At 40.9% G+C, this 21,431-nt stretch overlaps 1 protein-coding gene across 1 annotated transcript; it reads left to right on the top strand.

Moving 5' to 3' along the window:
• Window positions 1-9,279: 9,279 nt before the first annotated feature.
• On the top strand, window positions 9,280-18,497 carry TASL (TLR adaptor interacting with endolysosomal SLC15A4). Its single transcript, XM_037378498.1, has 2 exons — window positions 9,280-9,481; window positions 16,457-18,497. Exon 2 carries the CDS (start codon window positions 16,463-16,465, stop codon window positions 17,339-17,341), a length of 879 nt encoding a protein of 292 aa, XP_037234395.1. The 5' UTR covers window positions 9,280-9,481; window positions 16,457-16,462; the 3' UTR covers window positions 17,342-18,497.
• Window positions 18,498-21,431: the final 2,934 nt, after the last annotated feature.

Raw genomic sequence — 21,431 nt, forward strand, 5'->3', positions numbered from 1 at the left:
CTGACTTAGGAGTTAAACTTTTCAGTTTAGTAGGTGCTATTCATACTTTTCCTGGTTTCATAACTGCTTTTAAAAACAAACAAAGAAATAAATAAAAACCTGTCACATCCACATTGTCCTGAACTCTAAGTTTCCTACCTCTTGTTGATTTTCAGAAATCTCGCTGCTTTTAGGATTCTTGATGCCAGTGTTTAAACTTGTTCCAGTAATAATTTTTAGTGTGGAAATGTAATTACTTGGCCTGTGGCTGCCTTCCTTGGTTAGCTTTCTCTTAGTTTCCAGTTTTGCTTAGTCGTCACTGAAATCACTTGAATTTGTTTCCCTTTTGTTTAACCAAATCCACGAGGTTGTCTTATTTTCCTGAAAGCGTTATGTAAAGTAATACTTGGTATTAAGTGTTTTTATGAGTTGAGAGAATCAGTCATGTAATATTTACAGATCTCATCCAGAAACATACAGGATGTTGGCAGTGTTGGCAATATGGCCCAAATTGTCAGATAGCAGAAGTTGCTTTGAGCACAAAAATCTTTCTTTACTTACTCTCCATTTTTCTCCTTCATGGTTATTCTGTTGCTTCTTTGTCTAGTTTCATATCCAGCTTTTATCTATTGTGTCATTACATATTTGCTTATTGTATTGTATTGATGTGTTTTCACATATCACTTTTTATATTGCTGTACGTAGCAAAAAACATTCACAAACAGGTATTTTTTGTCTTTTGTACCAAATACTATATTTTCTATATCTTTCCTATGTAGAAACACAGACCATCTGAGGCAGGAAGGCACCTATGAAGATCATCTGGTCCAAACATCTGCTCAGAGTGGAGTCAGTGAGAGCAGGTTGTTCAGAGCTGTGTCCAGTTGGGTTTTGAGTATCTTCAGGGATGGAGACTCCACATCTTCTCTAAGCAACCTGTTCCTGTGTTGGACCACCTGCACAGTAAAAAAGTGTCATGTTTGCTACATTTCTTGTATTTCAAGTTTGTGTCCATTACCTCTCATCCTGTCACTGGGCACCACTGAGAAGAGTCTGGCTGTGTTGCCTTTAGTCCCCCCATCAGGCATTTATGCACATGGATAAATCCCCCTGAGCCTTCTCTTCTCCAGCTAGGCAGTCCCAGCTCTCTCCATCTTTCCTCTTATGTCAGGTACTCCAGTCTTTTAATGACCTTTGTGGCCCTGTGCTGGACTCACTCCAGTCTATGTCCATGTCTCATAGTGGGGAACCCAGCACTGGACCGAGTGCTCCGTATGTGTCTCACCGGGGTGAGCAGAGAGGATGGGTCAGCTTTCTTAATCTACTGCAATGCTCTGCCTAAGGCAGCAAAAGATGATACTGGCCTTTTTTCTACACAGACACGTTGGTGGTTCGTAATTTCAATTTTTTAATTTAAAATATTCTACCTTATTCCTGCATCTTTGTATAGTTTCTGTCCCAGTCGTCCTGAATTTGTATATGTATCTTCAGTAAATCCTCCAAGCACAACAAATATATATTTTTCATTAATTCACTGAGTTCCACCTTAAAGCAAATATATTCGTTGTTTTCAGAAACCATGGTGGATCCACTGTTCTCGAATTGTTTTCCTCTTACTTATTTAACTAGATAACCTTCTTCTTTAAGTTTTCCTTGCAAAATTTCAGTTTCAGCTTCCATCTGAAAAAGCTTCCTTGGTTCTCTATGCCTGTATAATTGCCTGTTTTAATGTTTCTCTGCCCCTTACCAGCAACCATCTCTTTCAAAAAATGAACACAGTCAGCCTTAGCTTTAACTCTGGTTTTCAGAAACTTGCCCATGGTGCCATTCCTCCCTCTCACCCCTTCTGCCACGTCTCATGCCTCTGGATATTGCTTCAGCAGCAAACTTCAATGAGCATCATTTCTTTATTAGCAGGTGGAACTGATGATTTGTCCACAGTCATTCCAGCCTGTCACATTTGCTGCTTTTCCTTTTTTTTTGTGTTTGTTCATGGCATGGTTGCCCAGGAATACCTAACTTGTGAAAAGCTGCAGGCAGTGGTTTCTTGGCATCTGGTTTGTATGTACCAAAGTGCAGGAGGATTTTCTATTATTATCTTGTTAAAAATACTCAGCAAATTGACTGCTTTTTCTGTTGCTGCTTCCAGATTTCCTCGATCATCTCCCATTGCAAGCCTCCTGAAGACAGTGCCTGAATTCAGACACAATTTTCAACTGAATGTTACTGGCAGAGAATTTGGGATAGCTGAAAAAGTTTGTTGCTGGAAAGGTGAAAGAATAACAAGTGAGGGGTGTGGAAATCCAAGTGAAAGTAAGAGACAGTACTTGAGAAAAGATAAATGAAATTCAGCCATTTACCACTGGATGGCTCTACCTAGAAATTATAGACGTGCCAATACACCTAATGTAAGCAAACCTCTGTAATACCTCTTGGGTTTCTGCAGTTTTTATGGTATTTTGATACACTGTCAAAGAAGTCCCTTCTTAGTAGCCTGATAGAATCATAGAATCATTTAGGTTGGAAAAGACCTTTAAGATCATCAAGTTCAACCATTAACCCAGGACTGCCACTGGGGGGGGGGGGGAGAAAAAAGGAAACCCCCATCTATTGTTCAATTCTGTTTTCCAGTTTAAAGCTCTTTGCCTGATATTAAAAGCCTCACCACTAGTGACTAGTTGTCACTGAACCAAAAAGTACATTAGCAGCGTGACGCATGATTTATTTTTAACAAAGACTCGATGCAAGCATTGGAATTAGAATATGTATCATATGGCAGGATTTTATACAGGTAGGCAGTGTTCCAGCCAATCTGTATTGCCTTTGGAAATAGCATTTGAAACTTTTGTAATATAATTAACTAGTTCCTCCTTTGGATTTACACAGAAAATCTTGGCTTATCCCAGAGAGTCTGTCTAGCCACAGTGGGAATCTGACAGAAAGCCAGGAAGAAAACTGCCAACATTGTACTGAGCTAGCCCTGCAGGGATGGATAGTCTTCCTTGTCCTCAAGATGCAGACAGGTGAAACAACAAGCCCTTCCTCTTATCAGCTGGGATTTGCTGAGGCTTAGAGTTTATTAAATCTGGAGACCTGCTGAGAAGGGAATCCAGAGCTCACCTAGAGGTAAAAAAGCAGAAAAAGTTTCCTGGGGAAGAAAGCCAAGGGGAGGAGAGAAAGGTAGGTTACGGCCTGCTCTGGCAACATTAGTAAAACAACTTCAGGCTGTGCTGTCCTCTTCCTAGGATGACGTGGGCTGCTGGAGTCTCTGCTCTAGACACTGCATATGCAAAAAGACTCCTACAATAAAAGGTGGAACTATGTTCAAAGCAGCAAAAATATTTCCTCCCAGACCTAATGGTTAGTCTCATCACTAATCCAATGATGTGCCTTTCTGGTACATAGCGTGTAATTAGTTGCTACTTAATTAAGTGAGCATAAGTAAGTAATCATTTCAGACTTGTGAAGCCAAGTGTAACATCCATGTGGGATTCCTGCAGTAGGGGTGATCTGATGTAACTAGGGGCTCAGGCACTTTTTTTATTCTGCAGAGAGTGCTTTGAAATGCAGGGATCTGGGATGGCTGATTTATTTGTTTGCCACCTGAAATACTTATTTTTATCACGCTTATTTGCTATGCTTACTCAGGTTTAAAAATAAAAATAACATTTAAGATTTTTTTTCACATTGTTTGCTGAAATAGTTTGTATGAATTTCAAGCATTTAAAGATGTTTTTAATGTATGAAAAGCATTAAATGAAAATAAAACCTGGAGAAAACACCAACCCTTTCAATTATATACGCATATTTTGAAAGTTTAGATACTTACAGAGGAATGATGCATCTTGGGGAAAAATCCAGAAAAAAACCTCACTGCTGAATTTCCGCTTTGAAAATAGACTTTTAAAAAAGCTGGATGAGGCCTACCACAACATGGAATCTATGAAAGGAGCAGAACTGATGTCTGCATCCCAGAAAGCTTAAAAAATGACCCCAGAAGACTCCCTAAAAAGATCTGGCAGTGGAAAATGTAAGCAGGGTTATAGCTGCTGATAAACCCTTTAGCCAAGCTGTCTGGTCAGATGGGGAAGAATACGCTTCATTGCTTGAAGAGTTGTGGTTTGCACTACCCAGCATACTGCAGTTTAAGGCTCCTCTCTGCTGCTGACTGAAATGTCTCCTGCCCTGAGGTATTTCAGTCAGAAGCAGAGACAAGCTGCACACAGTATTTATGGTGTACACCAGTATTTCAGTACATTGTGGACCGCCTTTTATCCTCGTCATTATTTGAGACTAGAAGGGTGTTAAAAAGTACATGGGATTTAGATTTTTTGTTTTTCTTTAAAACCATCCATTTCTAAGTTATCATGCTACTAGGTTTTTGGGGTTTTTTTTGTGAGGGTGTTTTTTTTTTTTTTTAACCAAACAAAACCAAAAAAAAGGAGGAAAAAAGAAGTTTTTGCCTTTTGGCTAGACATTGACAATGGAAAGAGGGCAGCCCGCCCAGTTCACTACCTTCTGATGCTTATAGGCCATTTGTGATTCATGTGCTGCAGACCAAATAACAGTGCTTATACGCTTATGTGCCCATATGTGGTTATGCACGGAAACCACAATATGCTCTGCCATCAATGAGATTACTTGTACAGTAAGGTACTTTATTCGGAATACATTGGTGCAGCACTATTTATGACCTTCGTTTAAAAAATATAGGCAGAACAATTTGACCACTAAAGGTGAATAAAGGATCATAAATGAAGTGAGTTTGAGATTGAAGGGAAAGATTTCTGATCTGTGACCAGACCAGTCTCATGGTTTATGTAAATTAGAGAAAGGAGAAAAGAACATGAACTGAAAGGACTTAATTAGCTGGCTGTTCATTATTAGAAAAGACTAATGCTGGGAACATGATGTAGAACGGCTTTAATAATGCTATACTCAATACTGCTGTCATTTGTCATAGAAAACTCCCTTTGGCCTTGGAGATTTTATTGGAGGGTGTAAGGGTGTTTCTTGTAATTTTCTCATATCAAAGGCCTTGCGGGTTTTTTTTGTATTTTCACATAGATTGAACACGTAAAGATGACTGGATATAACTAAAATATTTATATGAACTACACAAGAGAAATGAAATTTAATGAGAATAAATTGTATATTTTATTAACTAGAAGGAGCATGTAAGGCAGCAAATGTTCCCTCAAGACCATTGTCACTCAAAGTACAAAAAGCATATTATAATGCAACAAGAAATCAGGGAATTCATGACCCTTGCCTCTGTAGATAACTGAAAGGTTTAGAGGTCATTTGTATGATGAAATGACTATTTCATTTTGAAGTATCAAACTCTGGGTGCAAATCCTGATTGATTTAGCCATGTGGAAGGTGCTGTGCCCCCTGACTTGGGTTCTTGGAGGTAAGGCTCTGGGCCCCAAGCGCAGCCAGACTTCTTTGTGCTGCATGGGTGAGTACTGGCCATGGGCAGCTGGAAACAGTAAATACAGGTGGGCACTGAAGCTCCCCCACCCGTTTCCAGAGCAGCAAGGCTCTCTGTGCATCCATGCCCTTTGCGGAAGCACTTGGCCAACAGGAGAACAATTCCACCACCACCTTTCCTTCATGTAACAGACAAGAGGCATCCAGGAGACTCCCTTCAGCCTGACATGTTTCAAAACCAGGCTTGCCTGGTACTCATTTGGAAGATGGGAATACTCAGATTTTACTTAGAAAATTATATTGATCTATTTTCTACCACCAGCAATGAAGAAAGGGGCAGGAAAACTGCATACAATGGAGGCTTCATTCCTGTTTAAAGACTGATATTTTACTCAAATAATTGATTATACTGGTGTAATTAATGCATCGGAAACTGCATTTCAGGCTCTAATCAAGTGCAGCGTACATACTGGGAAGCTTGAAATACAACTGATTTTGCAACTGTAAGGAGCATAAATCATTCATGATCATTCTTTATGATGTCCTGGATAATGTGCTTATCGCCTTCCCATAAACTCTTCCCTTTCAAAGATCAAAAGGATTCAAAATATCCCCTTTGTCATATTGCACAAAGTAATTATAAACTAAGTGATAACGTTAAGGTGTTATTTCAAAGTTCTTAGTCAATGGTATAGACACATCAAATGGGGGTAGAACTAAAATTGTTTGATTACTTGATAGAGCTTATTGTGTACATACCTGCTTGAATAGTACAGGAAAATTGATTTATTTTCTGCACTTATTCCTACTATTAATTTTAACAAAAAACTATGAATATTGGTCCTCTCAAAAGCTCCCTATTTATAATTTCTAGAATACAAACATTTCACCTGTAAGTGACAGGCAGCTGCCTTTGCACTATTTGACAAAACAGGCCCAGGCTAAACAGATATTTATTTACACTGAACCTCTGTGGTGGAGCCTGTAGCTGTACAGAAGGAACTTCAGCTTTCTCTTGTGTTTATGGCAGTGTAGCATTATCAGTTAAAACATATTGAGACACACTAGTTGAAAGGCATTGGTGGGCAAGGGTAGCTTGGTGCAGAAGTGATAAACTGTCTAGTACTACCCTATGGATGTGTTCCTTGACAGCACTGTTCTGTTCTGCTTGCATCAGCCAATAGTGCACCACAGTCAGAGCAGATGTGGACAGCGAAACAGCTCATGCTGAAACCCTGCCTCCATGGGTTGAATATTCTGGAGTGGTTATTTTGGACTTGCTCCCCTGTGGTCTCATGAAAGCCCATGAGGAAACTCGCACATGGCAAATTTCAGGTATGGCCTTGGTGTGTGTCCTTCTGCTGAGTTTCATCCAAATGGAATTTGCTTCACATGCTTCAAGAGGCAAACCAAAGCACAGGGAGGGCATGCAGCTGGCAGGTTTATTTTGAAAATAAACTCTTGAACTGAAATAAAAAGCCAAGATAGATGTACTTGGTCAAAATTAAAGCAGTTTCCTAGAGGAAACCCTGGGACTAGAGGGAACATGGTAGGGAAGGGAGCGCGTAACTGTGCAACTTACTGAAATGTTTTCCTTTTCTTTTTGGGGTGAGGATAGAATATTCTTGATGTGTTGGACTTGCCATAGCGAAGTACACTGACGAAAGTAAGCTGGCATGGCCTCAGACAATATCTGAGCTACATTCACAGATGAGGAGGCTAGCCAAATGACTCCCTGAGGTGCTGAAGCTTTCCCTCCCTTCTCACACCAATTCCAGCAGCTGTGCGAGGCACAACACACGTGGGGATCTTTGCAAAAGGGTCCAGGTGCCACTATGTTTATGTATAGTCTCCCAACTCGTTCAGCTCTGAATATGGACCTCAGAGTGCTACAAAGAGCAGCTTTTACACCACAGCATAAAAATTCATATAGGAGAATGCTTCTTAGCTTCTTACAGAGAATAACCCTTCTGAGGTCCTGAGTGAATGTGGAGAAGCTCACTAGAATAAACAAGTATCCCCAAAGCCTAGACTGTCAGGATGTTAATGTGCAATATATATGACAGAAATGACAGTTCTACATCTCCCTTCCATAGGCACATATATCTACTGTGCAGAAATGCAGACAGTGTTTGACTTCCTCTAGAGCACTAAAAACATTGCATGTGCATGACCAGGGAAAAAAAAGGAAATTTATTTTTTCTAAATCTAGGTGCCTGAAGGTAAGTCTTAAATCCATATTTAGGTATCTATATGAAAGTAGATTGATTTTTCAGTGGTTCTGGGGAGCTGTGCTTTTCTGGCTGTAGAAGCACTTTTTACTTTCAAAAATCTGGCCATTTGTATCTTGCTGTTTTTACATAGGTTTAGATAATTTAAAATACATTTTGAAAACTCTCTGGGGATCTTGACAGAAATGCTTTTTTGTATTACCAAATTTATTTTGCAACAGTTTAACTTGAAATATTGAGCTTCTGTGTATATAGAGCTCTCTGAATCTAAAGAAGAGGTAAAACTTATTTCTTCCTTCTCTCAATACTATTTTAACCAGATGTGGAAACACTGAAAAAAGTGTTGAAGCAGTATAAATTTGACAAGGCCTGAGATTGGTCCATAGTACTGATGAAAGATCAGAGGAAAATAATGCAATAATGTTCATATTAATATTAATGTTCAGCATAAAAGAGCTGCCTGTTACTACAGTAACTTTGTTTCTGCAGGGAGCACTTTCACAGCAAAGATATCTGTTGAGATTTGCATTAAACTACCAATTTTTTCCAGTTTTTGTGCTTTTTAGGTGCTGTTGATCCTAGTATAGCATATGATTGGGTACAATATTATTTGATTAAACTGTTGTATGAATTAGCTAGGGATGTGTAGACAGGGCCAGACTGAGGTATGTACTTTTTCTATGCCTATGCCTAAGATGACTTTGGATACAGTCCTGATCATATATCACATCACAGCAAACGTTTAGCAAAATTATGTTGATAGAAGCATTTTACCAGAATACATTTTCTGGCTGACAGAGTTGGAGGCTTCTGAGAAAAAAAAATATTTAAAAATGGTTCCTCAGTAAGGAAGTTAAAATACACTGAGAATGAAAAGAAATTCCTTGTATTATTGCAATGTATGGATGGCTGATGATGTCTCTTTAAGTAAATTCTGTACATCCTATTGGGATCAATTCAAACAGTCCGGTTACATCCTTCAAACAGTACTTGTCCTCTGTGCTTCAAGGAATACTCCCACACCAATCTCAAAGCCATATTCACTGCCCACACTGCCCTCAAGCTTGGAGGATGAACTCCTGCTTGCCCAAGGTATCTTCATACACTGCCCTTGCTAAGACAAACTGCCTGCCTGGGTATGGCAGGCACTGAGATACTGAGTGCACCTCAAATCTAACTTACCTAGAGACAGGTTTTGCAGATGCCAAGCAAAACCCAATAAACCAGCTGAGCCGTGCTGTTTGGTAGAAGCTGAGAGGTATGAGGGTCTGCAGACAGCAAAGCAGGCCTGATGTGAAATGCATTTCTGCTGTGGCATCTCACTCTTCCTACCTATTTGGCATGACAATTTTGACACATCTAGATGTCTTGCTGTGTCAATTAAAAGGGGAATGATAGCTAGTGATTGAAATGGGGTACACTGTAAGTTGCCAGCAAAAGCAGTTTCTCTGTGATTGTTCTAGCTGTTCAATTCACCAGGGTTTTTTTGTATAATAGTTAATAAAGGGAAGTTTGTCTGCCTGGACAGAGTGTGTTGCAATAAGCTATTTTAGCAGTGCACAGTTTCATAACAAAGTTTCATTTAGACATAAAAGAGGAACCAAGTTCAGTGTGTAGCAGTTCAGTCAGTTATAAAAACCCCTCATCTCCTAAGGGACTGTCTTTCTATACTTCTGTGCTGTAGAGGATTAGAAATAAAACACATGTCATCTTAGAAGTGTATTTAAAAAGGAAATAAAAACAGAACATTGCATTTTGGGTAGGACAGGCTCACGGGAAACTTCAAACTGTTTAGAAGACAAATTTTCTGTATCTGGTCAGCTGCTGTACCTTTGGAGGTAAGAACTAAAATATACTATGCATTATATAAATATATGAAAGTGTCGCTCTTGCTTATCAAAGCGGCTCAGTTCTGTTTGTGTGGGATCACAGCCGGTAGCTGGTAAAATGAAGATGTACTTTTTCTTGTTTAAATGTATGTGCATGTTTGCAGTGTCGGCCACTGTCCACATGCGGTTTTTGCTGCCTTAAGAAGTGATGAGACCGTTTTAAAAGGGACATCTTCACAAACCCTGACTGGCCACAATTGCAATGCAACTTCAAAATGCAAAAAACCTTGTTCTCTGATATTTCTGAAGTTTTCCATAAAACCATGCTAAAAATATATTTCAGGATACTTTTAAAGGGAGTCATAACAGATGTGTTGCTTTTATCATAATTATAGTATTTTTATTGATGTTTTTTGTGCACGTTAGTATACTGTCTAAATAATGTCTTCAAACTGGAGTACTCTATTTGTTAATTGGAAATAAAAATAGGGACCATAATAGATAAACTTGGGCAACATGTTAAAAAAAATCATAGAAAAAAGCTGAGACTTCTCTGAAAACAAGATGATGTTAAAAAGTATAAACAAAGAAACTATCACTGTATTTTCCTGATTCACAGCAAATTTCCTGCTTCACTGCAAATTCACAGCTTGACATGGGTGTACACACACACACAACATGCACCCTCCCCCTTCTCTTTTACACTCTACAGCAGATGTGACTACTGTTTCAATGCTCATTAGTGCACCATTTCCCTTGCTCCTCCTGGGAAACCCCCTTCAGCCTTTTCTGTCTTTCTTGCTTTACCATTTATTGTCATCACTTCTAGAAAGTGTATTCTATAAGAGTTCACATGAATTTATTTCCCCTGTACTTCAACTGCTTAGACAGAAAATATTGCAATCATATAGTTCAGTCATGACAACAGCTAACAACTCATTAAAATAAACAGAGAAATCTGAAACATGAAATAATTTCTACCCTAGAAAGACATAAAAGCACAGTGTAAAAATATCATGGAGTCAAGTCATCCTTATGAATGTGCAGCTTGATCCTTTCCTGCCTTACATTTCATATTTTTGCTTACAGCTGCGGCAATGAGATGTAAAATGCTATCAAATCAAATTAATGGTGTCCTAAACCAATTTTGTATGGGTATAGATGATTAAGGAAAGTATGGAAGATTATGAACCAGGCTTGCTCTGTATGAAGTTTCAAGGAACTTGAGCTGAAAAAATAGACTTGAAATATAAATATAGCAAAGCTATATCTACCCACGTAGAGTTTTCATTATTTGTCCCGCCAAACTCCACTTAAAGATACAACAGCACTCAATCATATAGTAAGAATGTATTTTTTTCTAAATGAAAGAAACTGGATGCTTCTGAAGCTCACTGCCATCCATTTAGCATGATTAAAAATGGGTAGGCACTTGTATAACAAAAACATTCAGCAGTACAGTGGACATATAAAGTGTAATGTGTTCCTGGGAAGATGTCTCTCCTCACTTGCTTCATTCAGCTCCTGCAAGGAGATTTCCTCATACTCTTGGAATACAGGATTATTATACTCTCAAACCTACTCCACTTGTGCCTCCCAAGACAGCTCATATTCCCCTATGGAGGAGGTACTCCTAGCTTTCCTGCATCTCTTGGACTGTTGAGATGTGCATATGAGCAGGGCTGATGTTTTCTTTCATGGGAAGACCAAAAGGTCAGAGTGAAAAGAGCTGTGAGGAAAGGACAAGAGGGGTTTGGCTCATGACTGCTGGTGAAGGAGCTTCATGGTGCAGTCCTACAGGTCGAGATCTTCCAAAGCAGCAGTGGCAGCAGGGAGAGGAAGTTGCGTTTGCAGTAGGTGTCTTTCAGATGCTTGTGCAAAAGCACCTCTTAGCTATTCCTCTTCTGCCATGGGCAAAGTGGACCAACTGCTAGCTCAAATATCAGCCACTGTTATCATAGAATCATAGGGACACAGAACAACCCAGGCTGGAAGGGACCTCGAAAGATCATCTTGTCCAACTTTATATGAGAAAGGGAGCCTAGATGAGATTATCTAGCACCCCGTCCAATCATCTTAATAACCTACAGTGATGTGGATTCCACCACGTCCCTGGAGAGGTTGTTCCAGTGAATGATTGTTCTCACTGTAAAATTTTTTTTTTCTTAGATTGAGGTGAAATCTCCACCAACACAACTTGTACCCATTGCCCCTTGTCTTCTCCACATGGCTCCCTGTGAAGAGAGAGCCTCTCTCCTCTTTGTAGCTGCCCTTTAAGTACTGGAATACTGTGATGAGGTCCCCCTGCATCTGTCTTTTCTCCAGGGAGAATAATCCTAACTCCTTCATTTGTTTCTCATAGGGCAGGTTCTCCATCCCTTTAATCATCTTCGTGGCCCACCATTGCACTCTTCCCAGTCTGTCCACATCTTTCTTGAATTGTGAGGTCCAGGTGTGGCCTGACAAGTGTGAGTAGAGTGGGATGATCACACCTCTATCTCTGCTAGTAGTGCCCCTGTGGATGCAGTCCAGGATCCAGTTTGCCTTCATTATTGCAGCAGCGCACTGCTGAGCCATGTTCAGCTTGTTGCCCACCTGGACCCCTAGGTCCCTTTCAGCAAGGCTGCTCCCCAGCCACACAGATCCTAGCTTGTACTGGACTCTTTGGTTATGTCGTCCCAGGTGCAGGACCTTGCACTTGTCTTTGTTAAACTTCATATTGTTATTGCTAGCCCACTCTTCCAGCCTGCCCAGGTCTTTCTGTAAGATGGCTGTCCTTTCTGATGCGTCCACCTCACCATACAGTTTAGTGTCACTAACATTACCTTTACCCAAGCGAGCCAAGGGCACTGGAGATAGTCCTTAATCAAATGGGGTTCAGATACCAAAGATCTGTGGGTTTCAGGCATTAAGGAGAGGCTATACTCATCCATACGCACAGCTCATTGTATTACCTTCTTCACTCTCCCCATTTCCCTGTGCTGGCTGCACTGGGGCTTCCTGGGAGCTGTTTCACACCAGCCCCAGTGGAAGGTGAGGTATGGGTCCTGCAGCATATGCAGGCTCACTCTCCAGCCTAACCTGCTTGCCAGGTGAACTCCTGCATGCATGTCCTGCAATCTGGGGTGGATCCCAAACCTCACTGAATGGATCTGTCTGTATCTCCACAGCCTGGAAAAGCATCTATTTAAATGGGGGAAAAAGTACAGAAGGATCCACAGGATCTGCGTTCCCTCAAGGCAGGGAAACATCATCACCTGTGGTCCCATCTAGTAAGTCAGCTAGAATTTAAGGTGTAACCTGTGACAAAATGTCAACTCCAGCCACCAGCAGCACAAATTTAGTGCCATTCAGATCCTTGCTCAGGGACCTGAAAGCCAGACATATTCAAAACAAGCTTGTCTCTTCTACGAGTTCCCATCCCTTCCTTCTGCAATGCAAAAGAATGTCCCTTTCTCCATTGAGCTGTGATCCCAGCTGGCACCATGTTCTTTCTGTTCTCCCTAGCAACTTTTCATTTTGCTCAGGTTTTTGTATAGGACACAATTTATCATATCTCTTTGTGTAAACTTCTTGGGCTTTCCTTAAGTGTTTTGCTTATCCTGAGCCAAGAACTGGTGTTCTGTTTGCCTGCTCCCAGGCTGTAATCTGAGGTCTTTATGCAAACATTGGCTCCATCTCCAAACATTGTAAGGCAGCAAATTTTGCCTTAAGCACTCACAAAATACTGGCAATACCACTGGATTCTCCATGTGGCTTTGAACGTTCATCCTGCCTTTAGGCTTTTCTTCTGTTGAAGAACAGAACAAAATCCCTAGGTCAGACATATGAGTTTTTGATATCATCTGACAGTAATAAAGACTATGCCAGATATAAAAGATGGAAATGTAAATATAAACTGGAGACCTCTGTCTCCAGTAGCTCTAGATAGAATGTGGTCAGCTCTCATTGCCGGTTCAATAGCCATACAAGGAAAAATCTCTTTGTTCACCTCACATGCAAAATGCATCAGATCAGAATTGTAAAAGGGATTGTTTTTCCTTGTACAATGGAAGTTATGCAGTTATTTTCAGGAAGAGGGAAGTGAAATCTGAATTTAAGGAGCATGAAACCCAAAAGATTGAAAAACATTAGATATAATCCCTGTGCTCTTGGAATCCTGGTTTATTCGTGCGTGTGTGGCATGGAAGGGGGAAGAAAACAGGCACAAGAAACTAGAATTAATGAAAACTGTCATCCTTATCAGAAGTAAAATGGAAGAATTAAAGGTGATTCAACTGTGTGACCAGCCATTGGTAGCAATGGAATAACAGCTTATCAGGGGTATACATTAAGTACTAGGACCAGAGGTATAGGCACCTCTCTTTTGATTCAAGCTCTCAGCACTGCCTATCAGAACTGCAATCAGATTTCCTTGCAGAGCTGGGAATAGTCAGATTAGTGTGACAGCCCTTGCCAACTTCGGAGGGTAAGCTTGTAACCCATTCAGCAAAACACACAACTCCTGAGCATGACGGGAGCCTAATATTTTTGAGTTTGCCAGTTCTTTTTCTTTTTTCCATTCCTGTCTCAGTGTGCTCTAAAACTCTTAAAATAAGTATCACAGAACGCAGTGCAAAGAAATGAAACCGTTGGTTTCATTTCCCTAATGTATCACCTTATGACAGAAGCGACATACATCTGGGTAGTAGGAAAGACAGAAGCGTCACATGCTACCTTTACAGACAATGGTTGAGCAGTGAACAGGCCATATGTTATATTTCCACTTATTTCTCAGAATCTACATTAAAAATAAGCATAGGAATAAGCAAAGAACAATTCCAGATCAATGTCAGCTGAAGTCAGTGGTGACTTTGCAATAAAGCCATCTGGGCCATGGATGACTGGGGGAAGGGAAGAGCCTTTGCACTGCAAAAAGTGCAAATTGAAGCAGAAGAGGGGGGGTGGGGGGTGGCACGGTGGGGGATGAGTTGATAACCTGAGCAGCTCTAGCATTTGGATAAGATCTCTGTGGTGGCACCTTAATCACAGCTAAAACCTAAAGGAAGACAACAGCAGAGTATGAGGAATGCCAAGCCCCAAACGTGATTTTTTCCCCCTCTTGTGTAAATAGGTTGCTTTTCATTAAATATTACCTGCCTCACACAACTGGCAGCAGCAGAGAGAGGATCCAGGGTCACCAAAGCAAAGTTTGGACACACTTACTTTCCACAAATACTTTCTTCTGAAGAAAGTTTATTTTCCCTCCAATCTTCATACTGTGAAAGTGACTTCTCTGTGCCCCAAGGAAAGCTTTTTCTCATGCTGTCTCCTTCCTGACATTTGTGTAATGTCTATATCCATGCTTAGGCAGGATTTAGACAACATTTATTACTAGTGCAGCATTTTGCACTAGCAACTGTGACACGTGAAATACTTTGCGAAGAAATGAGACTCCTTTCACTCTTCAAAAAGATAAGTCAAGCAGTTGGCAGCAGCATGGGGTAGTGCAGCGCATGCCAGAGATGCCACCTCCCCATTCACAGTTTGTGGGAAGATGTTCCCGTTCTGGTGCTCCTTCACAGTGGGTGTTTTGAAATAGACAGGCAAACTGTCAAATAACTGGGACACAGTTCTTCTGTCTTCAGAGACAATATTTGATAAGGACTAAAATGATATAATTGGATTAAATAGTAAGTGAAGAAATGTACCCACTATTAAAACAAAAGCAAATTATTTGTTCCTCTATCATACAAGATATTTTGTACTATAGAAAGAAAACCCCAGTTTTTATTTAAATTATTTTTATGCAAGATTTACCTTCTTTTCGCTGGTCTACACAATTGCTTTAGAACATCTTTCCCATTGATCATCTCCTTGACACCTATTAAGAAAAAAAGATACAGAGGTGGACTTAAGAACAATTATGTGGTAGTGGGGCTGCTAAAGCTTGTGTAGAACATTTACTGATGTGCAGATGCATGTGTGTCCTTCTGAGTGAGTCCTGTCTTTCATTACTAACGTGTCTACTCAGCTTTTGAGACTGAGTTGCCTGCTCAGAGATTGGAGATAGTTAGTTGCTGCTGGAACCTCATTGTGCCTTCTTAGAAATGCAATGGAAACTGATTTCAGAGCTGGTGGTACTCACAACTAATCCAACAGTGAAGGAGCTGGACTACCTCTGAAATGTGCACTTTCCTATGTGTTGCACTGAAATGCAGCTCTTCAAAAGTACACTGCAGATTTCTGAATCTAAGGTAGTCATATAGTAACTGGAGAGTGATAAGCAAATCTAGGGCACAATTAATCTCATTTTTATTTAGGTGTCTAAAACAGGTCAGATGAATCATGCCTCCAAAAAGCCTTGCTTTTTTCCACTGACATTTTCATGTCTAAATGTTAGAGAATTAATTCCATCCTCCTTGGCATGCAGAAGTGCAAAGTGCTAATTTAGTGGTCTGAGATTTATTAATGAAAAAGGAACCACACCTACAGTCATTGATTAGCTGGGAACAGAAACTGTCAATATGAATCTCAAATCAACGTAGTTCAGAGGCAGCTGACAAACCACACACAGCAAGAGTTGGTTCAAAGCATATGAGAAAAAGGGGGAAACCCCCTGGCTTCTTACTGAAGTCAAGGGCAAAAATGTACATATTTAAGTGCAAGCTATTACGGCAACTATTACCACAGCAAACCACTTCTTGTTCCTCTTTTCCCAACTCACTTGTTGTTGGATGTATCAGACATGCCATTTATTATGTTATAGAGAATATACTTTGATGCAATTGAGTTAACACCACAACAGGGAGACTAGCTGATCACTTCACTCATTGACTCAAGTCCTCTAGAAAGACAGAGACACTCTTGTTCGTGTCCAAACTGGAGACCTCTCTCCAGAGCTAGTAACAGACTTACAAATGTAAGCACCACTCAATGACTTTGTAATGAACTAATAGTTTCTTCTTGTCATTTTTCTGCCCGCTGGTGGTTCCTTTCCTTTAGTGAAGGATGCTGTCGGAAGGTTACCTTCAGGGAATTGTCTACCTCTGTGAAGACCTGAACCCTGAGCTCTACAGCAAGAGTCTGGCTGAGGAAGTGGTGTATGAAATGAGGTCCATTAATTATTCTTCCACAGATGAAGCACAAGGAAAAAGCCTCCTTCAGAGATGCAGATCTGCTGGCAAGTGCATTTCCTCAGGCCGCTCTAGAGGTAGCAAGCACAGCAGAAGGCAGAAGGATAATCTCTTACAGCCTACACAGCACCCTGCGCCTGCAGGGCAGCCGTCGCCAACTATGCATGTCTGTGAGGGGCTGACAAAAAAAGACACCTACTTGGTTCCATCTTCCTGCAAAAGCATTTGCAAGAACTACAATGATTTGCACATAGCTGGGGACTACGTTGTGCCAATTAGCTCAGTCACGACAGATTTTACCTGTGACAGCGGCATAGGCCCCTTCTTGGAGTCCTCGGAGATTCCTCCCCCCATGGAGTCCGTGAGGGTGCCCCCCTCTAGTGACACTAGCCGCAAGCCACTCCAAGGCTACTCCTCATGCTGGCGGCTGGCAAGCTTAGTGCCCCACCAGCAGCCCCTCTCTGACTCGGCCCTGAATGACTACCTTGAACAGAAGCTGGTGGAGCTGTACAAGCAGTACATCATGGATAGCACAGCAAACAGAGCATCCCCTACTCAGATCCTGGCCTCAGAGCTTATAATGACTAATGTAGATCAAATCAGCATGCAGATATCAAAGGAAAGGAATATGGAGACCACCAAAGCCAAAGACATTGTCATTAGCCGGTTCTTACAAATAGCCAGTGAAAAAATATCCTCAGAAATTAGCACACCTAGTCTGTGTATTTCCCAATATAGCCACACTAATGCATAATATTGGAATGTCTGCCCTTAGAAAGTTTTATGTTCTGTGAAGTAAATTTTTAGTTTCTTACGACATTTTTCTGCTTCATAAAAATGTGTTTACCATTGCCATCTAAATTAAACCTTCCAGTACATATTAAATAGGTAAAAATATTTGTACTGTACAGCCCCTATTGTTGACCAGATGATTTTTTTATTTTATTTTTTATTTTAAGTTTTTCCCTAAAGGGTTATTTTAGTGAGCCTCAGACATTAAAACAATTTTGTAGAAAAGTGATTAAGGCCAAGGGACACTCTTCCAGGTGCTCACATGTTCGCTTTCTTCCCCATGTGCTTGACATATAATTTCAACTTTCCTCTGTCTAGAGTCTGCCACCCCTACCCTGAGGGCTGTGTGAAGTGAAAGCTTACACCCACACAAGCACAAGCACAGCGATGGCAAAGCCACAGAAATACAGAATTTAGGATGTCTAGTTCATCTCCCTGCCTCAAATGGCTTTACTTATGACATCCCTCACAGAGGTGTTTATAATTCATTCTTAAAAATCATTAAGGGACAGATACTCTACAGTTTCTTCTATACTAACCCAAATGTTTAATTTATATCTTCCCGTTCAAAAGTTACCATCCCTTTCTGTGAGGCACAAACTCTGTTTCCAAACAGACTTCATCAGTGGGAGCGTGCATATATACCAGTTTGTTTTGCACTGAGCTGAACTATCACAGTGGACAGTGGTGACCTGTGATCACAAACAGATGCCACCTTTGCCAGCTACTTACAGAGCTACAGCTGTGGAATGGTTGTGTAGGGACAGTGATGGTAATAAAGAGGGAAAAGGAAAAACAACTCAACTTTGTTAAGAGAACTGCACACTGAAAAATAAGGGTTAGTCCAAAGCCCATTTGATTAATGCGAACGGTTCCTTTGAACACAGAAGAAAGCTGAAACGGACCACTAAGCAGCATGGCTAATCGCTTCTGTTGTTAGGACAAGGTCATTTGAACCTCATGTATTTCTAACGGAAGGTCCTTTATTGTAAAATTTTACTAAGTCTTAAAATGAGAAGAAAAAGAAAATAAAAAAAAAGAGCTGCCTTGTGGCAAGGATGGCTACCTATCTTGAGTCTGTAAAACGTATAACATATAGTCAATGCAAATCCACCACTGTTTGAGTTTAAGTATCAGTATAATATAAATACTAATTTATAATAAATATTCATTAAAATGTCTTCATGTTATTGATTTCACAGTGTCATTTTGATTCTGCTTTGGGTTGTTTTTTTTTTTAAGGTATGCCGTCATGTATATTTAAAAAACAAACGTGAAGTTGTACGCATCAGTTTATTCTATTGATGCTGTTTTTCCAGAGATTACTGGGATAGCTCATAGTGCTTATGCAATGAAGGGGTATCCAAAAACCAGTTGCCATAAGAACCCTTGATGTGTGAATCCAGAAACTACATCTGTTGCTATAGCAGCCTACCCAAATACTATTAATCAGCAACTCAAGATAGATAATTTCTGGCATATAATATTTCTAGACTGTGATCAAATGCAATTTACAAATAGATAAAAATGCTATTTTTAAGAGAAAATAACATTCATGGTAACACATAAGCACAGACGTGCTCTGCATGCAAAATCCATTACCAACAGATCTAGCTCTTGAAACTCTCTCAGAATAAAAGGATACACTAGAATCTATGAAAATAACTTGCAGAGGACAGCAAACCAAGCAAATACAGTAACCTTTATGTCCTACAGATACAGATTCAGCCTTTTCAGAGCACAGGGTTCATGCCTACTGACATTCATGTTGCTGTATTTTAGTAGCAAGAGATGTAGTAGAAAGCAACTTGCAGAACTGAATGAATAAATCAATACCATTGCTGAAAGATCTGGCACCTTCAGCAGAGAACATAATTGATTCTTACACTCAACTCTACCCACTCCACAGGCCACGTCCTGTGCAAACAAAACTGCATTTTTCTCAGAATCCAGATCTTGCTTTTTCCACCCAGCTGGCAGGGCTGTGACGGAGACCTGCAGGCAGCACCCACTCACCGCAGCCCTTCCTTCCCAGAACCGACAGAGGAAAGAGCAAGGGCAGCTGGGGAGCAGGGGCTGAACATCTGCCCAACCCCACGTGAGAACACCCTCCCCTTTACGGGGCTCGCTCCACTGCTGCTGTGCCAGGGGCTCAGCACCCAGAGGACAGCGCTGTTACAGCAATGCACTACAGAGTAGTGGAAAAGACAGACAAATCTTAGGGGTACAAAAAGATGGCTTGTGCACACGGAAGGCACGTTTGGTACTTACATTTGATTAATCAATCAACTACAAATCATTCCGTTCTCATGCAGCTTTCTTCCAAGCAAATCACTTGCTATAGTCATGCCTATTTTCAAGTAAAGGTCTTATTTTGTGTCATCAGACCAACAGTTATGAATTTCATGAAAAGGTCATAATCATTGCCGAAGTTGATTTATTCCAGAAAGACAGCATCAACTGGTTCTTACCCACATAGGATTATTTTCTTTTCTTTGCCTAAATATAAATCCCCATTTTGAGTCCTGTAGCATACCTGCTTCTCACACAAATTGCATCCCATTATCCGAAGCAGTATGAAGTAGCTTTTAGATTTAAGGCAGTTCCAACATAAACAAACAACTATTTCTTACTTTCCACTGTGCTCAGCTGAAAGTGCATTTATATCTCTGTCCTTCCTCCATTTAAAACTAATCTTCCTCTGCACAGGTGCCTCCCTAGGTGTGGGCTGTTTCCTGCTAAAAGCACTTGGATAGCAATTAGGCTGCTATTACCATGAGTCAGGTTGTTATCTAAAGCGATTATCATCTTCTCTCTCCTTCTCCCTCCCTCCCTCCCTCCCTCCCCTCCTCTTCTGCCTCAGGGTCAAACGTTTAAAGAGAGAGATCCCATTTTTTTAGTAGCTCTGTTAAATAACTGATTTTTAGCCACGGGCGCATCGTTTCTTGCCATGAGCTTATCAAAATGCTGATGGAGTCCCTATGGCTGGGGAGTGCATGTCAGAGAGGAGAGTTTCAATTCTGCTCTCACTATACTTGGTAATAATATGGGTGTTTTAATATGTTTAAGATCACTTCAGAAGGCAAGGAAAATTGTAATGAATATTTCAGTAACTGTTTGGTTGATATTTTGTCCAACTATCAAGAAACTGATCTCAGAAGGATAATTTATAACCACTTTCAGCATACTCTAGCAGCTTCCTTAGGCATTTTTACAGAACATAATGCTGATAACATGATTATAGCAGGTAAGAGTTTTATTGTTTAGGTGTAGTGTGACTGTGCCCCCAAGAGTCCAAGCCCATCACTGTGGCAGAAGAACATGACCTGTGTGCCTCCAGGTAGGCTGGGTGTGCAGTGTTAAGAGAAAAAAAATCCTTGGTGGGGGAGAAAAGGGAGGGGAAAAGATGTCAGATTTGTTGCAGCCTGCAGGTCCTGCATTTGGGTTTAAGCCCTTTGCTGGCTCTGATTGCTTGTCCCTACCAAGAAGCAGCTGGGGGAAGGAAAAGAGATATAAAGTGCAGGCTGGGTTTTGTGCTGAATGTGAAAGTGAGCATTTCATGCTCTGATCGCTGCCTTCAGATGAAGGCAAAAATCCAAGCACCTAAAACTGAGATCAGTGAAGTTCTACAGCGCTGACTCCAGCCAGGCATGTGGCTGGGGTTTCACCTCAGGGAAGCTGCTGCAGGCCAGGAGCAGGCTGGGACCTGCCAGAATCGCTGGGTTCAATGGAGCACCCTGAGGTTCAGCTAGTTCTCCTTCTACTGTCCTTTCAAGGGCTGAAGCAATGTGGAGTTATTTAGAGCTATCCCTTCCCTGGGCTGCTTTCTGCCAGGGCTTTCTCTCAGAGATGAGATGCTGAGCATCGGGCAGGAGGTGGGTAAAGGGACTGCAGGTTTTGTTACCACGTTTATCAGAATTGCGGTAAAATGTCTTTGTTACTGGTGTGCACAGGGGAGCCATGCCTCATTCTCCTATATGCAGGGGGGACAATTACTGTTTTAGGGAGGTCACCACATTACAGTGATTCCTTCCCACAGATTTTAAACCAAT

The sequence above is a fragment of the Falco rusticolus genome, chromosome 2, assembly GCF_015220075.1.
Source record: "Falco rusticolus isolate bFalRus1 chromosome 2, bFalRus1.pri, whole genome shotgun sequence".
Lineage (NCBI taxonomy): Eukaryota > Metazoa > Chordata > Aves > Falconiformes > Falconidae > Falco > Falco rusticolus.